This window comes from Tiliqua scincoides, chromosome 1, assembly GCF_035046505.1.
Source record: "Tiliqua scincoides isolate rTilSci1 chromosome 1, rTilSci1.hap2, whole genome shotgun sequence".
Classification (NCBI taxonomy): Eukaryota; Metazoa; Chordata; class Lepidosauria; order Squamata; family Scincidae; genus Tiliqua; species Tiliqua scincoides.
Window position 1 is genome coordinate 64,690,587 of NC_089821.1, and position 13,686 is coordinate 64,704,272.

Below are 13,686 nucleotides of genomic sequence, written 5' to 3' on the forward strand. Positions count from 1 at the left end.
TGAAGAAAAGTGTGTGGTTAGAAATATCCTATAGAGTTTGAAGGAAGTCGCAATAATAAAAACTACAGAGAATATGTTACTTCTAGGGGGCAGATAATTACATTTCAGTGGCCTGATTTTCAGAAGTCAAAAGCACCCTGCAGTGTTCCCACTGATTTTATTGTGAACCATGGTTATTCATTTTCACCAAAAGCCAGCCTCCTTCTGACTTTGATCCTTCTATATGGCTTCACATTACCTAACCTGAGAGACACAGATGTTGCCAGTATCAGCCTGATAGCCCAAATTACCTGATCCATTCTTGAACAATGCCATCACTTTTCCTGCTTTAATTCACTATGAATATTTCTGTTTCACCATGATAAACAGAAATGAAAAATAAGGGGAAAATGAAGTGGAGAGATAATTATTGGGGGGGGGGGAAGCAAAATTGTGTTACCTTCCTAATCTTGCTAGATCTCAATACAAAAAATTATCTTGTCATTCTGTGGCATGCAACACAAGAGGTCTTTTCAGTAACAAAACTCTTCCAAGATTGACTCAGAATGGGAGCTTTGGTTTCAAGGGCCAATTTAATAACATGAGAATTGAATTGTGGTAGGCCAAGTGCCAAGGTTTGCTCAGAAATAACCCAAAATAAAATCCACCATCAATTCACAGTTCACTTATTTTTTTTCCTCCTTGTGTTTATACTTCAGGAATTCTAGGCTTTAGAAAATCTAACATTGAGCTAGCCTCGTGTATGAAACTGTCACTTGATGATCGCCTTGTGGGAGCCTTCCTTGTACTGCATCAATCATGGCTTGGAATGTACTGATCACTGAGGTCCAGTACATTTTGCATTGCTAGTAGACATCACTGATAGAAAAATATGAGATGGAATAGTATATGTTTGATGTAAAGGCAACATTGTATAAGCCCGTGAACATGTGTGTGTGTGTGGGGGGGGGGAGGTAATTGGCTGCTCCAAAAGAGTTAAAATCTCCCTCTGTCTCTCCCAAATAGCAGTTAGTGGAAGTTATGAACACCTGGATCAGTAGACAGTACGTGCTCTAATTGGCTACACACCTAGAAGCTTCTAGGGCATGACAAAATATGGTCATGCATTTCCAGAGGACTGTGTATAAAAGACAGGGAAAATGGTGATCAGGGCTCTCACTTTCTGTGAGACAGCAGAAGGTGTTAGTCAAGGGCTTGTACTCTGAGAAGCCAACCAGGGTGCTAGGCTTCCTGGTTTATTTCCACCAGACCCACTCTCCTTCCTTCCTTCCACCAGGCTGTTAGCCCCCTTTTCCCTTGGTGTCATCTTTTGGTCCTTATTCCCCTTCTCAGGTACCTCATAATAAAATTTTTGTTTCACTCTGAAAGAACCATTATTTGTTATTGTCCTTTGGATTGTCTCATCAAGCTGGTGTATCAATACAAAGGGTCCAGCACGTAAATCACCTTGCTTGGACTTCTTGGCCCGAAATTTGGCTTGCATTACTGTGCCTTCTGCCCTCATTAAAAGTGTATTTAGTCTTGGTTTTATCATTTTCTGCTCCTGCATTGACTTGGTAAATGCTTCCTTAGCTGTTCAGCAGGACTTATCTACAAAGAGGAAATGCATGTGGAAACACTAAGGAAAAAAAAGACCTCACGTCAGCCTTGGATATAGCAGACATATTACTCTACTGTGATTAGTATGTGTGTTCATTGAATGTGGGGAAAATATCTTTTTCTTACTAAATTCCTCCATGGATGTCACCCCCATTTACACTAACAATCTGCTTGTACAAATATTCTTCTTGCAACTGGACACAGCTGGGCTGTCTGTGCCTCTAGCTAATCACAAGTAATGGCATTGCAAGAATGAAAGGGAAGAGGGCCTAGATAGAGCTCTCTGTTCTCCCCGTTCACAAACAAACCCTTGTCCTCACGTTTTTTGTTTTTTTTTTAATTTCAGGGTAAACGTTATAAAAACTCCTTGGAGACGGTGGGGACCCCAGATTCCAGCCGAGGCCGAAGTGAAAAGAAAGCTATTAAGTAAGTCCCAGGAGGGATCATTGGAGAGAATGTATTGTAGGTGCTGCCTCAGGACACAACTATTACATGACACTTCTTGGGTATATGTTGGCCATTGTGCCTTCAGACTAACCTCAGTGGCCTCAAATACACATCAAGTCCCCTCTAGGGTCTGCACACCAGGTATATTCTCTTTTTGCTCTATTTGTGCCTAAATTCACATGCCCACGCCTTGCATGCATGTAAACATCCGATACTGCTACAGTTATATAATCATTCCTTTGTCTTCTGCACCCACCATGATGTTTTTCACTCAGACACTTCCTCTGAGGTGCTCCCACTTTGAACCACATTCAGCACACTAGTACACCTTCCTTTATTACCCAACACTCTGAGAGTTTGTCCCATGTAACTAATGCTATTCTCTTTATACTCCAAGACAAGTTATACTTGATACATCGAAACACATCTCTGCATCCCAGAAAGTCTCCAAATTAAAAACAGTAGCTCATAATTTTTTCAAGCATGTTATTTATCTACATCAGCGATTTTCCACCTTTTTCATCTCAGGGCACACTGACAGAGTGCTAAAATTGTCAAGGAACACCATCAGTTTTTTGATAATTGACATGGCACACCATGTTGATGGTGGGGGGACTAACATCTTCCAATGGCCCTTCAAATAAATGATCCCTCCCCCCCCCCAAATTCCCATGGCACACCTGCAGACCATTCGTAGCACACCAATGTGCCACAGCACACTGGTTGAAAATAACTGATCTACCTCCTCCTTGCTCCTCTAATTTTTACAAAACATACTATTTGATCTGCTCTACTGACATCCCCCTGCCAGGCACATCCCTTTATTTCAGAATATTGCACATCTTTACCCCTTTGCAACACATATGACATCAACAGATGCAAAAGCAACTAGTATCCAGGATCAGCCTTGCTGGATAGTTGCCAAGTGCCCTTGGACCATAAGAGAACCCTCCACTGATCTCTGAGATGCCCAGCATCAGAGTAGCAGCATCTCTCTCTCAGCTAAGAGAGTCACTCCATCAACACTCCAAGCTGTTCTGTCCACAACTAGGAACTGTCGGAAACCTAGCCATCTTCACAGCATACTTCAGGAACAAAACTGTAATTTTAAATGGGATGACAATGTCTATGTCCTCTTCCCATTCACAAAAGGGAACCTCCCCTAGACAGATCTCGAGGGGTACTCACATGGGAGGAGGCCTGTGGGGGGCACTTTGTTGAGGACCCCCTCAGACTTGGAACCAGCAGTGAACAGACTGTTCCAAGAAATCCATCCCAAACTATCTAGGTGGATTATTATAGCTATCCAGATGTGATAAGTACCAGTCAGATGAAAGTTCAACCTTTCTCCTATCTCTGAGCAAATGATAAATCTCTTGCATGGAAGAGCAGGCAATTGATATTTTCATTCTGCAAGACAGTCTCAGGCTGTCCATTTTGCCAAAGTTAATAAAAACCTTCTGGCTCATTGAAGAGGGCAACGCGAAAGACTGCTGAGAATCAGAACCATGACCCCACATCTTCAGATTGCAGCAATCAGTTTGTTCTGCTTCAGGCAAAATGCATAGCCACATAATCTGCTTTTGAACTGTTTATATTATTTTAAAAAGTCCCACTTGCTCTGAAACAACTCCAAGACACTGTGGTCTGTTGATTGCTTCCAGGTTCCTTTGCAGCTGTATGTTTTCACACAAAGAAATGGCTTGGTGATGAGTTGTACAGTAGTGAAGTGACCAAGAATACTTTACAGTAGAAGGCAGATATGATTTCAGCCCCTCTGATTCTTTCTCTTGGTTGAAAATCTTCTTTAGAAGAAAGCTGGTACCAAGCTGATTTCCATATTCCCACCAATTGTCTGGTTCTATGGCCCATGTCCTTAGCCTGCTGTGGAAAGATTGCACCTGTCAATGTTTCTATGCCAACCTCAAGATAACAGCATGGGAACTACTCTCCTCTGGAAACACTTCTGGGTCTCTTTCTCCTCATGTTCTACATAAATTTTGGGAGCCTCTGGCTCTTCCGTGCCTACACAGCAGGAACCTTTTCCTGTTTACCTGAATCCCTATCCTTGAGAACTTTAGGGCAGAAGTCTTCAGGGAAGCAATGAAATACATACTGCTAAGAACCCATCTCCAGTTTGTTCAGAGGATAATGGAGCATCAGTTGAAAGACCTGTAAAGTAAAAGTAAAATAACACTTTACTTTTTATTTAGTAAGAATTCAGCTTGTTATTGAATACTTCATAGATATACCCAATCTACATTTATAATCTAACCTTGTTAACATGATATTTTTACTTTGTTATTGCCATTTTTTATTATTATTTTGCTGGTTTGTTGGCAGGAGATTTATTCTGTTCAACACTTTGAGCTGGGCCTATTTCAAGCAGATGCTTCTGTTATTTCTCGCCCAGAGGTGTGTGGGTGCAAGGTCATAACAACACATTAAAGGAATATTTCATGCAATAAAGACATACAGCAATTGGGCATTAGCACTGGTGGAACAAGTGCTTTTCCAGCACTAACTACGTATCTTTTGGCAGTTGTGAAAGGCACTGCACACGGAGTCACATGCTGGTGGAGCATCAGGGGAAGGCTCGAGCCTTCCCACACGCACTGGAGGATATTCTCACACATGCTGAGGCAGGCAGGGTGGCAGGGGAGGCTGGACAGGGTGGGGAGAGATGGAGTGGAGCAGTGGAAGGTGGAACGAGGTGGTGATGGGGGAGGATGGAACAGTGAGGCAACGAGGTCGGGGATAGGTGGATTGGCTCCAGGAAGAAGGTAGGTGCAGCGCTAGTTGCCAAATCCTAGCCTCCTTCACATATTTTATCCCACAGCCCGGGTTTACATGGACCTGCCCCAGTGATTTTGCTAGTGACGCTCCAAATAGACTCCTTTGCACTGTGGAGGCTTACTCCTCGATAAGGAACTAATGTTCCCTTACCCAGAGGAGATTTCTGTGATGCCTCCCCTTGGAGAATGCAGTGGTAGCCATTTTGGCATAGCTGCATCATTGGGGGGAACCATAGGATTGGGCTGTTGGTTGGCCAGTGACAGACTAGAGCTTTCCCTTGGGCCTTATTTACAAAAGCAGAGACGAAGGGACTACGGTTGGTAATTGATTCTTGCAGCTGCACATGAAGCTGCTGTGCCAGGCAAAGTGGTGGCAAAAACCTTTAAGGTAACTTCCCTTGACCCACCAATACGAACAACTCTTCCTGAACCTGAGCTGGGTGGGCCTTCATTCAATTCCCTTTCCTTATTTTCCTACTGCAGAGATATTGTACGGTAAGTTTATATGATTATTTTTTGCAGCATAGGAATATATCATCATGAGGTAACATTCCACTGTCATGCTCCCATAATTACAATTTTTCAAAAATGCATTTCCATGTAGTATAACTGTCAACTTCACCTTCAGGAATGATTAAAAACTCATGTTTTCTGAGAGCTTAATTGTGTATCAGTTTCACAATATGGCTGGTGTTTTGTCTTCCAAGCTTACCCTCAGTTTCCCTCTGCCACCTGCCTATGTGGTTGCCAAGTCAGATTTTCTAGTGACACAGTGCAAATTTGACAGTTGTTCCATGAATTTTAGTGGTGAAGTTGGGGGTGTTCTGAAATAAGGGACCTTGATTATTTCCTGTGGAACTCTGGTAAAATGGGTGTTTTGAGTATCTAGCATTTCCTGCCCTGTGTCTTCTGCTGGCCGGTACTCAAATAGTCAAATTGCTAACATTTTTGTACATCTATGTGCATTTGTATTTGTGTATGCATTTATGTCTGATTGTGCATATGTGCTTGAGTGCTCATGTCTGTGTGTGTGTGTGTGTGTGTGTGTGTAAAAATTTGTGTGCTTACTATATAGCTCTTTAGTGGATCCCTGGATACATGGGCCTATCACTAGCTTGAATCTCTGGGTGACACTGCCTTCCCTTAGATGAACTCTTACCTCAGCTGGATGTATTGGAGGCAGAACTTCAAGGTCATGTTCTTTGATCATAAATGTATGACACTGACTGTTGTCCCCCTGGTGTGCTTAAGACCTTGTAGACTATGTTTACTTTGTTGTCAGTGGTGGCCATGAATGATAATGGGTAGACTGAGGCCACCACAGAGCAGCAACTCTGCAGCCTTTCTTCTCATATATGTTGACACAGGAACTGCTGCAGACAGGAATATGGAGAGCCTGGGCTCCTTTCCTCTCTCACTGAGCTGTAAAACAATTCTCCTGCATATCCCCTTGCTAATGCCAGTACAAGGTTTGGTCTATACATGCAGCAGAATGGGGTGGAAATATCCTAAGATGGTAGAATGAATGATATTTCAAACTGCAGGTAGGAGATTACGTTTTTGGGTGTTTCTATAGATTGGGTGTTTCAAAAGATTACTCTGCAAATAGAAAACTAGGGGCCCAATCCTATCCAACTTTCGAGCACTGGTGCATCTGTGTCAATGAGATATACGCGGCATCCTGCAATGGGGAAGTAGTAACGGAGGCCTCAGCAAGGTAAGGGAGTATTTGTTCTCCCTTCCTGCATTGGCGCAGGAAAGTCGGATAGGATTGGGCCCTTAGCAGGGAGTAGACTAAGACATACTTTTTCTCCTTAGTTTATTTATAAGAGGTATGTGCATGGGAGATCATTCAGAAATACGACCCCTCTCCTGAAGTGCTACAGTCCATTCAACCCCTTCATTCTGTTACATGTTTAGACAGACCTAAGAGAGACCTCTGTGATGCCTCTGATTCCAAATTCAGCAAGGCAAGTGATATATGGGGGAAAGAGATAGAGGCTTTGTTTCTCTCTCTTGTATGCTCCCCAACTCCCTTGCAAATCTTTTCTGCCTACTCCCATTTGCTGCCTTGTGAATGAGCCTTGAGCTCCTTGGTGAAACACAGCTGCTTTTTATCCCAAGCTTTTCATCTCCCTTGTATATGGGTTTCAAGAGGCCAGCAGTGAGGCATTTCATTCCCCAGCCAGAGAAGGGCAAAGACAGTTAATGAGAAGAAAAGGGGCTGAGTGCAGACATATAGCCTGGAAGGAACCTTTGATGTCTCTAATAAATTTGCCTCAACCACTTGACTTCAATGGCCATAGTTGCCATCTGTGAGGAGATGGTTTGGTCCGGCTCTTGCTGATCACAGAGTGGTGTCATGACCTATTTTGTGAACACTGTCACTGCACAGCCTCCAACCTGAGGCAGATCACCCTGACTAGCTCCTTCCGCACAACTAAGCAGAAGATCCATGAAAGGACATTCCACATCCCTCAGGCTGGGTGGGGCCTCTTTTTGAGGACAAGCTGCTAGAGTTGTCTTTATTATTACTTCCCATGTTCCACAGCACATACTCTGGTACTTGCTCAAATTAATCCTATCCCACAGTAATATTCTTATTTAGATTCACTATAAGTGAACATGGTCAAGAAATCTTTCATGGATCCCTCCACTGCCATTAAAAAATGGGACATAAAGCCATATTTCACATGCTTTGCATACAGAAGCTTCTGTGTTTAGTCTGTGCCATCTCCTGGTGGCACTGGGGCCAGAACCCTGACTGAAACCATAAGGTACAAATAATATTGAGATAGATGGACCACTGGTCTCACTCATTTATTCAGACAAATAGATTAGATGTGCACACATGCACACCACGTTTCTGAAATTTATTCCACAACTATGTATACATGGTTGAAAGAATCTGAGTAAAACCTCTGCTACTCCAATCTCTTATGTGAACCGTCTTGGCAAATCTCCTTTCCCAAATCTGACTCCCGGAGTCTTTGCTGCTTGAGTTCTTGCTGCTTCTCTGTTACCATTTATCTTTAGCCTGATGTACACATTATTCTGAGGGGACTGGAAGAGATTCCATTCTTCCTCCAACAGCAGTTGGTCCAGCCAGTGCTTTGGGGCTACGGCGGAAATCCCCACTGCTTTCAAAACAGTTCTACCACTGTGTGAGGTGGTTGTGTTAAGTGTTGTGCCCTCTTTTTTCAAGGGCTCCATACTGGAGGGACAAGACAGGTAAAAAGGGAGAAGCCAAAAACTGACAAATGAGTAGTGCGTATAAAAGAGCGACTGTCCTTCCTAAGAGGCACAGCAGGGGTCTGACAAAGCAAGGTTTAGGGCCACCTGATGGAGACTTATTTAATCTGCACTACATTTCTCTCTCTCTCTCTCTCTCTCCCCACCAGTTTTGGAGATGCCAACTCCTGTCTTTCTCCAGCAATACCTCCTGTTCCCATGTGTCCCTCCATGTGTATGTGTATGTGTGCGTGTGTGTGCATATGTATGTACACGTGGGTGTGAGGCACAGAGCTTACCTTCCGCAGGAGGAGACGTCACCGCTCTAACCTTGCTGTCTCTCATTTGGGTTTTTTTTTCTCCTTCCTTCCCTTGCAGGCATTTAGATTCTCTCTTTTGTATTTCCCTTTTTTTTTTTCTCCCCTCATCACCGCCGATCTAGTGATCTAGACAGAGACTTTTGGAATAACAATGACAACACAGTGCAGCAGAAATGGAGCTCCTACCCTCCCAAGGAGTTTATACTAAACATATCACCGTACGCCCCATATGGTGATCCACGACTTTCCCTCAAGTGAGTCTCTCTTTACCTGATTTGATCATATATAGTGAGTATATGCGCACCCTACCTCCCACCTTCCTCTTCCTGCTCTGCCCTCCGCCTCTTTCTTCCTCCACCTCCCTTCCCACACACTCCACCCCCCATGGGCAGATGGCCATGGAGACGAGCAACCCCTCCTGCCTTCCCTTCCCCACCTCACACTTTAATTCAGTGGTTCCCAACTGGTGGCACATGCGCTGGTACCGGTACTTCATACTTGCTGTGCAGCTGGTGCCCTGGGCTCTCTCTGCTTTCTGGGTCTCAAGTGAAGCAGAGAATGTTCTGCTGGTGGATTTGCTGGCACCAAGATCAAGCTCTGAACTGTTATTCATTGGACAGGGTCTCCCAACAGTGTGAATGGCTTTCATACTTGAGTTTGGCTCCAAAAAGTGTACGTGGTTACAAATAACCAAAAAGGAAGCAGTGGCTGGCACTGGCTGAACACACCCAGGCCTTAGAGCCTGCTCATAAACCACTGCAATCCCGTTATCTTGGAGGGACCTTTCAGGCTTTTGGTCTGCTAGGCTCGTACGCTGCTCCCAATGGGTTGAGAACCACTGCCTTAAGTAACTCCCTAACAGAGGCCGGCACCTTTCCCTCCCTGTACCCTGGCTCCTTTGGCTCTCCTACCCCTCACCCCCCACTTCTCTGCAGCACAGGACGGGGTTGCCCGTTTTGGTCACCCCCTCAGCGTATTCTCTGCATCTGCACTGTGTGGTGATGGTGATGGTAGTGGTAAGCTCTCTCACTAACATGGCTTTTTTCTCCCTTCGCCTGCACAGTGCCTCTCCTAACGGTCTTATCCATTGTTCAACCCTTCGTTGTCTATGGAATAAAGTAACTTTGGCTGCCAGCGTAATCTCCCAGCCAAGTCAGGGCTGCCTGCTGTCTTTGCCTGGGACAAAGGCTCTCCTTGGCCCTTTCTTTTGCAGTGCTGATGTCTCTCTTTCTCTCTGTCTGTCTGTCTGTCCCTTGTCTGTCTGTCTCTCTCTTTCTCTCTCCCACTCTCTTTTCCTCCCCTTTGCGTGACCTCCTTCTCGCTGCAACCTGCCACCTTTCTTTCCTGACATGCCCCAGTGGCTCATTGCTGTCAGGTGCTAAGTTGGCTGCATCTGCCACATCAGGGTTGGCAGGGGAGCGGGAAGGACGCCATGGGGAGAGGCAGCAGCTCCGAGAGGACGGCATGAAGAGCAGCGTGTCTGCCCAGAGCGAGCCCAGCATTGGGAAGGCGGGGAGAGGCCGATGGCAAACGGTGCAGAGCCACCTAGCAGCAGGGAAGCTCAGCCTATCCAAGTGAGTGAGAGTACATCACAGGCCTAGCTGCCTCGTCCCCCAGGAGGCACTGGAACTAGGAACATGGAAATGCATTCTCAGCCCTGCTGTCTTCATGCTGGAGTCAGGTAGAGCACAGAAAACATAGGTGGTGGATGCAACACCTTGATGGAGAGGCCAACTGTGGGGACCAGTGAGAAAAGCTCAGTTGTGCAGGAGCAGAGACAGAGGGCTATATTCTTCTCCACACCTCCATTCAATGGCTTTGGCCAGAAGTAGTCTCTAGTTCATACAAATAAATGAAATAGATAAGTTTTCACCATCTGGAATGATTTCTCAGTGCAAGAGCAAGGACACTATTTAAGTCATTGCTGCTCCTTCACCAAATAGCCCACATTTCTAGTTCTACTCAACTAGCCTCTCCTTCCTATTCTTCTCCCCAGCTGGCAGCAGGCAAAACACATTTTCCCCTATGCTATCACTTAGGTTGCACCTGGTAGTGGCCACTTAGAGATCACTTCTAAGATTATGTATTTCAACTGGATTCAGTGCAAGGGCAGACCTCAGTTCCTCCATTTCTGTAATGTACCTGCACTGGGAAAATGAGGGAAGGAGCTTTGCAGTGATGGAAGGACAATTCTCCACTCGCAGTGCAAGTATTATCACTATGAGGAGGAGGAGGTTGTAAGGTGCTGCCCAATAATTAAGTTTAAGAGAACTGTCCCTGCCCACAGCCCCTACAATATAAGGAAAATAAAGACAAAGAAGACCAAAGAAAGGGAGAGGCAAAGATGAGGGAAAACTGGAATTAAAGGCTCATGAGAAGAGAGGTCTGACTTTTCTGTTCTCATAAGCACATCAGAGCTGACTCCATACTGGGCCAGGCTAAAGGTTTGGCCCGCTGGCCATCTTCAGCAGAGGCCACACAACTAGAAGCTTCAGTATCAACATACTATGAGCCACAAATAAATTCCAGAAGAGTGATTCTGGAGAATGATTCATGCCAGCTTTTTTTTTTTTTTCTATAATCACAGAAGCTTTTGCTGTCCTGAGCAGAAAGATTCCATAACTGTCTTGACTGATGGCTGTTTGCTGACTTTATCTTTCATTAGCTTTTCCAATCCTGCTTTGAATCCATTTCTCACTTTTGACTCCACAGAATGATCATTCCAGTACAGCTTCTCCAAATTGCTATAGGAGGCCTGGATTGCCCTTACTAGGAGAAAGGCAGGGCAGAAATCCTTAAAATAAATAGTCCCTTCATTTCTTCTGCCAGATATTCTATTCTTAAGATTTAAGGAGCTAACTTGTTGAAGTCTCTGGTTATGTCATATTAACCACATGCTAAATACTGATGACCTGTAATGTGGGTTTAAATTTCAGTTAAACCACTGACTAATGTAAATCCTATCTCTTGCAACTAGAAAAAAAGCAAATAGAGCTCCTTGTGGTAAATAGGGCATTTCTTGACACTTTTCACCACACTTAGAGCCCAATTCATACTCAGCTGGTGTGTGATGCAGTGGTGCCAATGCAGCCTTCACTGCATCCCACAGTCTGGCTGGGGACCAAGCAGTGGCAGAGAGGTAAGAATTTTTTTTTTTTTTTACTTACCAATTCTATGGCATCCTGGTTCTCAATGGGCCTACTTGGATCTAGGGCAGTTCTTTTGCCGGCATGAAGCCAGTAGGTCCAAGAGAGAGTGTTGGACCCAGGCCAAAGGCATAGGATCTCAGTGGCCACCGTTGCCACCAAGATCCTTCCCCTCCTGCCACCAGTGTGCCCCTGAGCCACCTGCGCCCCACCCTGTTCTGCCCCTTATCCTCCCCCCTGCTAAATTACTGGTACGGCAGACAAAGCGGAGCCCATTGGTGCACACAAGCATCCTACAGGCAACTTCGCTGCCCCCAGCTTCCCAGAACTGCTGCTGCTGCACCAGCAGCCCTTGGGATGCAATAATGGATTGTGAGTTCTGTCATCGCATCCTATTCATAGGATTGGGCTGCCAAAGAGCATATCCCTTTGAATCTTCTCATGAGCAGCACACTTGCGACTGGACAGCATAGGCAGAGTTTTATGGGATCAGCAGTAACTAAAAATATGACCCCCAAATTGCTAAGCACCATTGTATAACCCCACTTTCTATAAGAACTCTTTCATGCAATACATCTGTGTATTAATTAATTAAGATGTAATAGTACATCTCAAATAACTTTGATAGCTCATGTATTTCAATGTAAGTGTAAAGTATGGAGGCTGCATTGACAGTTTTTTTTTTTACTTTAAAACTTCATTAAATAGTATTTTTAAAAGCCAAAACAGTAAAACCAAGAAAGCTACAGGAGCATGACTTGCTGTTTCAATCTGCAATTATAGTTCCCAGTGACTTGTTCCACTGTAAAAACAGTTTGTCTCTGGCCATCGTATTTCTATTACATTCAGGGCTGCCAATTGTTCTTTATTTTACCAGTCCAGTGAGTAAAACCATGTTCTGCCAGATAACCAGTAACTGGGGACTAGAAAGTCTGTGAATATCAGAGCTAATGAAGATGTTTTGCTATTGAATAACTCCCAGACTCATAAGGCTCCAACTATGACTTGCCAGGTTACACTATCCCATGATATACCAGATCACTGGCTGGACCAGTAGCCCACCAGATTGGGCCCTGGCCCCATCTTCCAGACTCACTCAGCAGAACACTATTATCAAAATTAACAACCCTATTTGCACTCATCAGAGGTATGTCAATCTCAGCATTCTCCAAGCTGTATCCCCTCTCATTTCCAGATAATACAGTGAGATGATACAGTGTTGATAAGGACTGCACTCCACTACCAGAGGAGACTGCTTTATAAATTGATACGCAGAATGGGCATTTCAGCTGCAACATACGCCCTCTTACAGCAATTTATGTGCTACGTTACTTCATCTTCCCATTTAACTGGAGCTGAGCTTTAAAGATTTCCCTTCACTTGGGTCGGCCAAAGATTTTCTGACACCTGACTCCACCTACGCTATGTGCTCTCTGCTCTCACCCTCCTACCCCCTTACTTTTTTCCTTCTTTGCATGGTCCTTTAAACAAAAAAGGAAATGTGGGACATGCTGGGAATGCTGGTACCACACTTTCTATTTTGTTTAAAGGGACCATGTGAAGGTAGGAGACAGGACTGTGGCAGGCTTCAGGGAGGCAGCAATGGAATGAAAAGCACCCTGAGTCTTTTTACCACTTCTGCAGCACAATGACCAATGTAAGCCACAACAGTTGCCTCAACCTCCTCGTTCCAAGACATTTAACTTGCAACTCCTACAGTTAATTTCCACTTCACAGCCTAACCCTTCAGAGTGCACATATGATTAAATTTACTCTGTCAGTCTTTTTAAAACAGAGCAGTCCTTGAAATCCTGCAGACACAATAGTTACCCAGCCCTAGTGGCTGTGCTCCACGTACTTTAAAGCTAAAAACATGTTCTGTATGTTATCTAGCAGTTACTATCATGTGGAGAATGTGAAAGAGAACTGGAGCTGGTAGCATTTGTTCAGGTTATTAATGAGAGCAGGCAACAACATATTCATAGTATTTTTATGATATTGAAATGAGCCCAAGACTTTGACACATTTCTTGGTTTAATAAAAATTTCTGAGCAAACAGATCCTACCTAACAAAGGTTCTTGTGACTGAGTTGTCCCTGTATCTGGCATGTGTGTTTCTGTGATGGAGTGCTATTTTGCTTTGTCTGT

General features: G+C 44.4%; 1 protein-coding gene across 1 annotated transcript in view; it reads left to right on the forward strand.

Annotated features, from left to right (window-relative positions):
- Positions 1-13,686, forward strand: part of SYT7 (synaptotagmin 7) — a 271,832-nt gene that overhangs the window by 182,476 nt on the left and 75,670 nt on the right. The window contains exons 3-5 of the mRNA XM_066635941.1: positions 1,946-2,025; positions 8,515-8,646; positions 9,751-9,966. Coding sequence (XP_066492038.1) covers positions 1,946-2,025; positions 8,515-8,646; positions 9,751-9,966 — 428 coding nt within the window. The remainder of the gene's footprint in view (positions 1-1,945; positions 2,026-8,514; positions 8,647-9,750; positions 9,967-13,686) is intronic.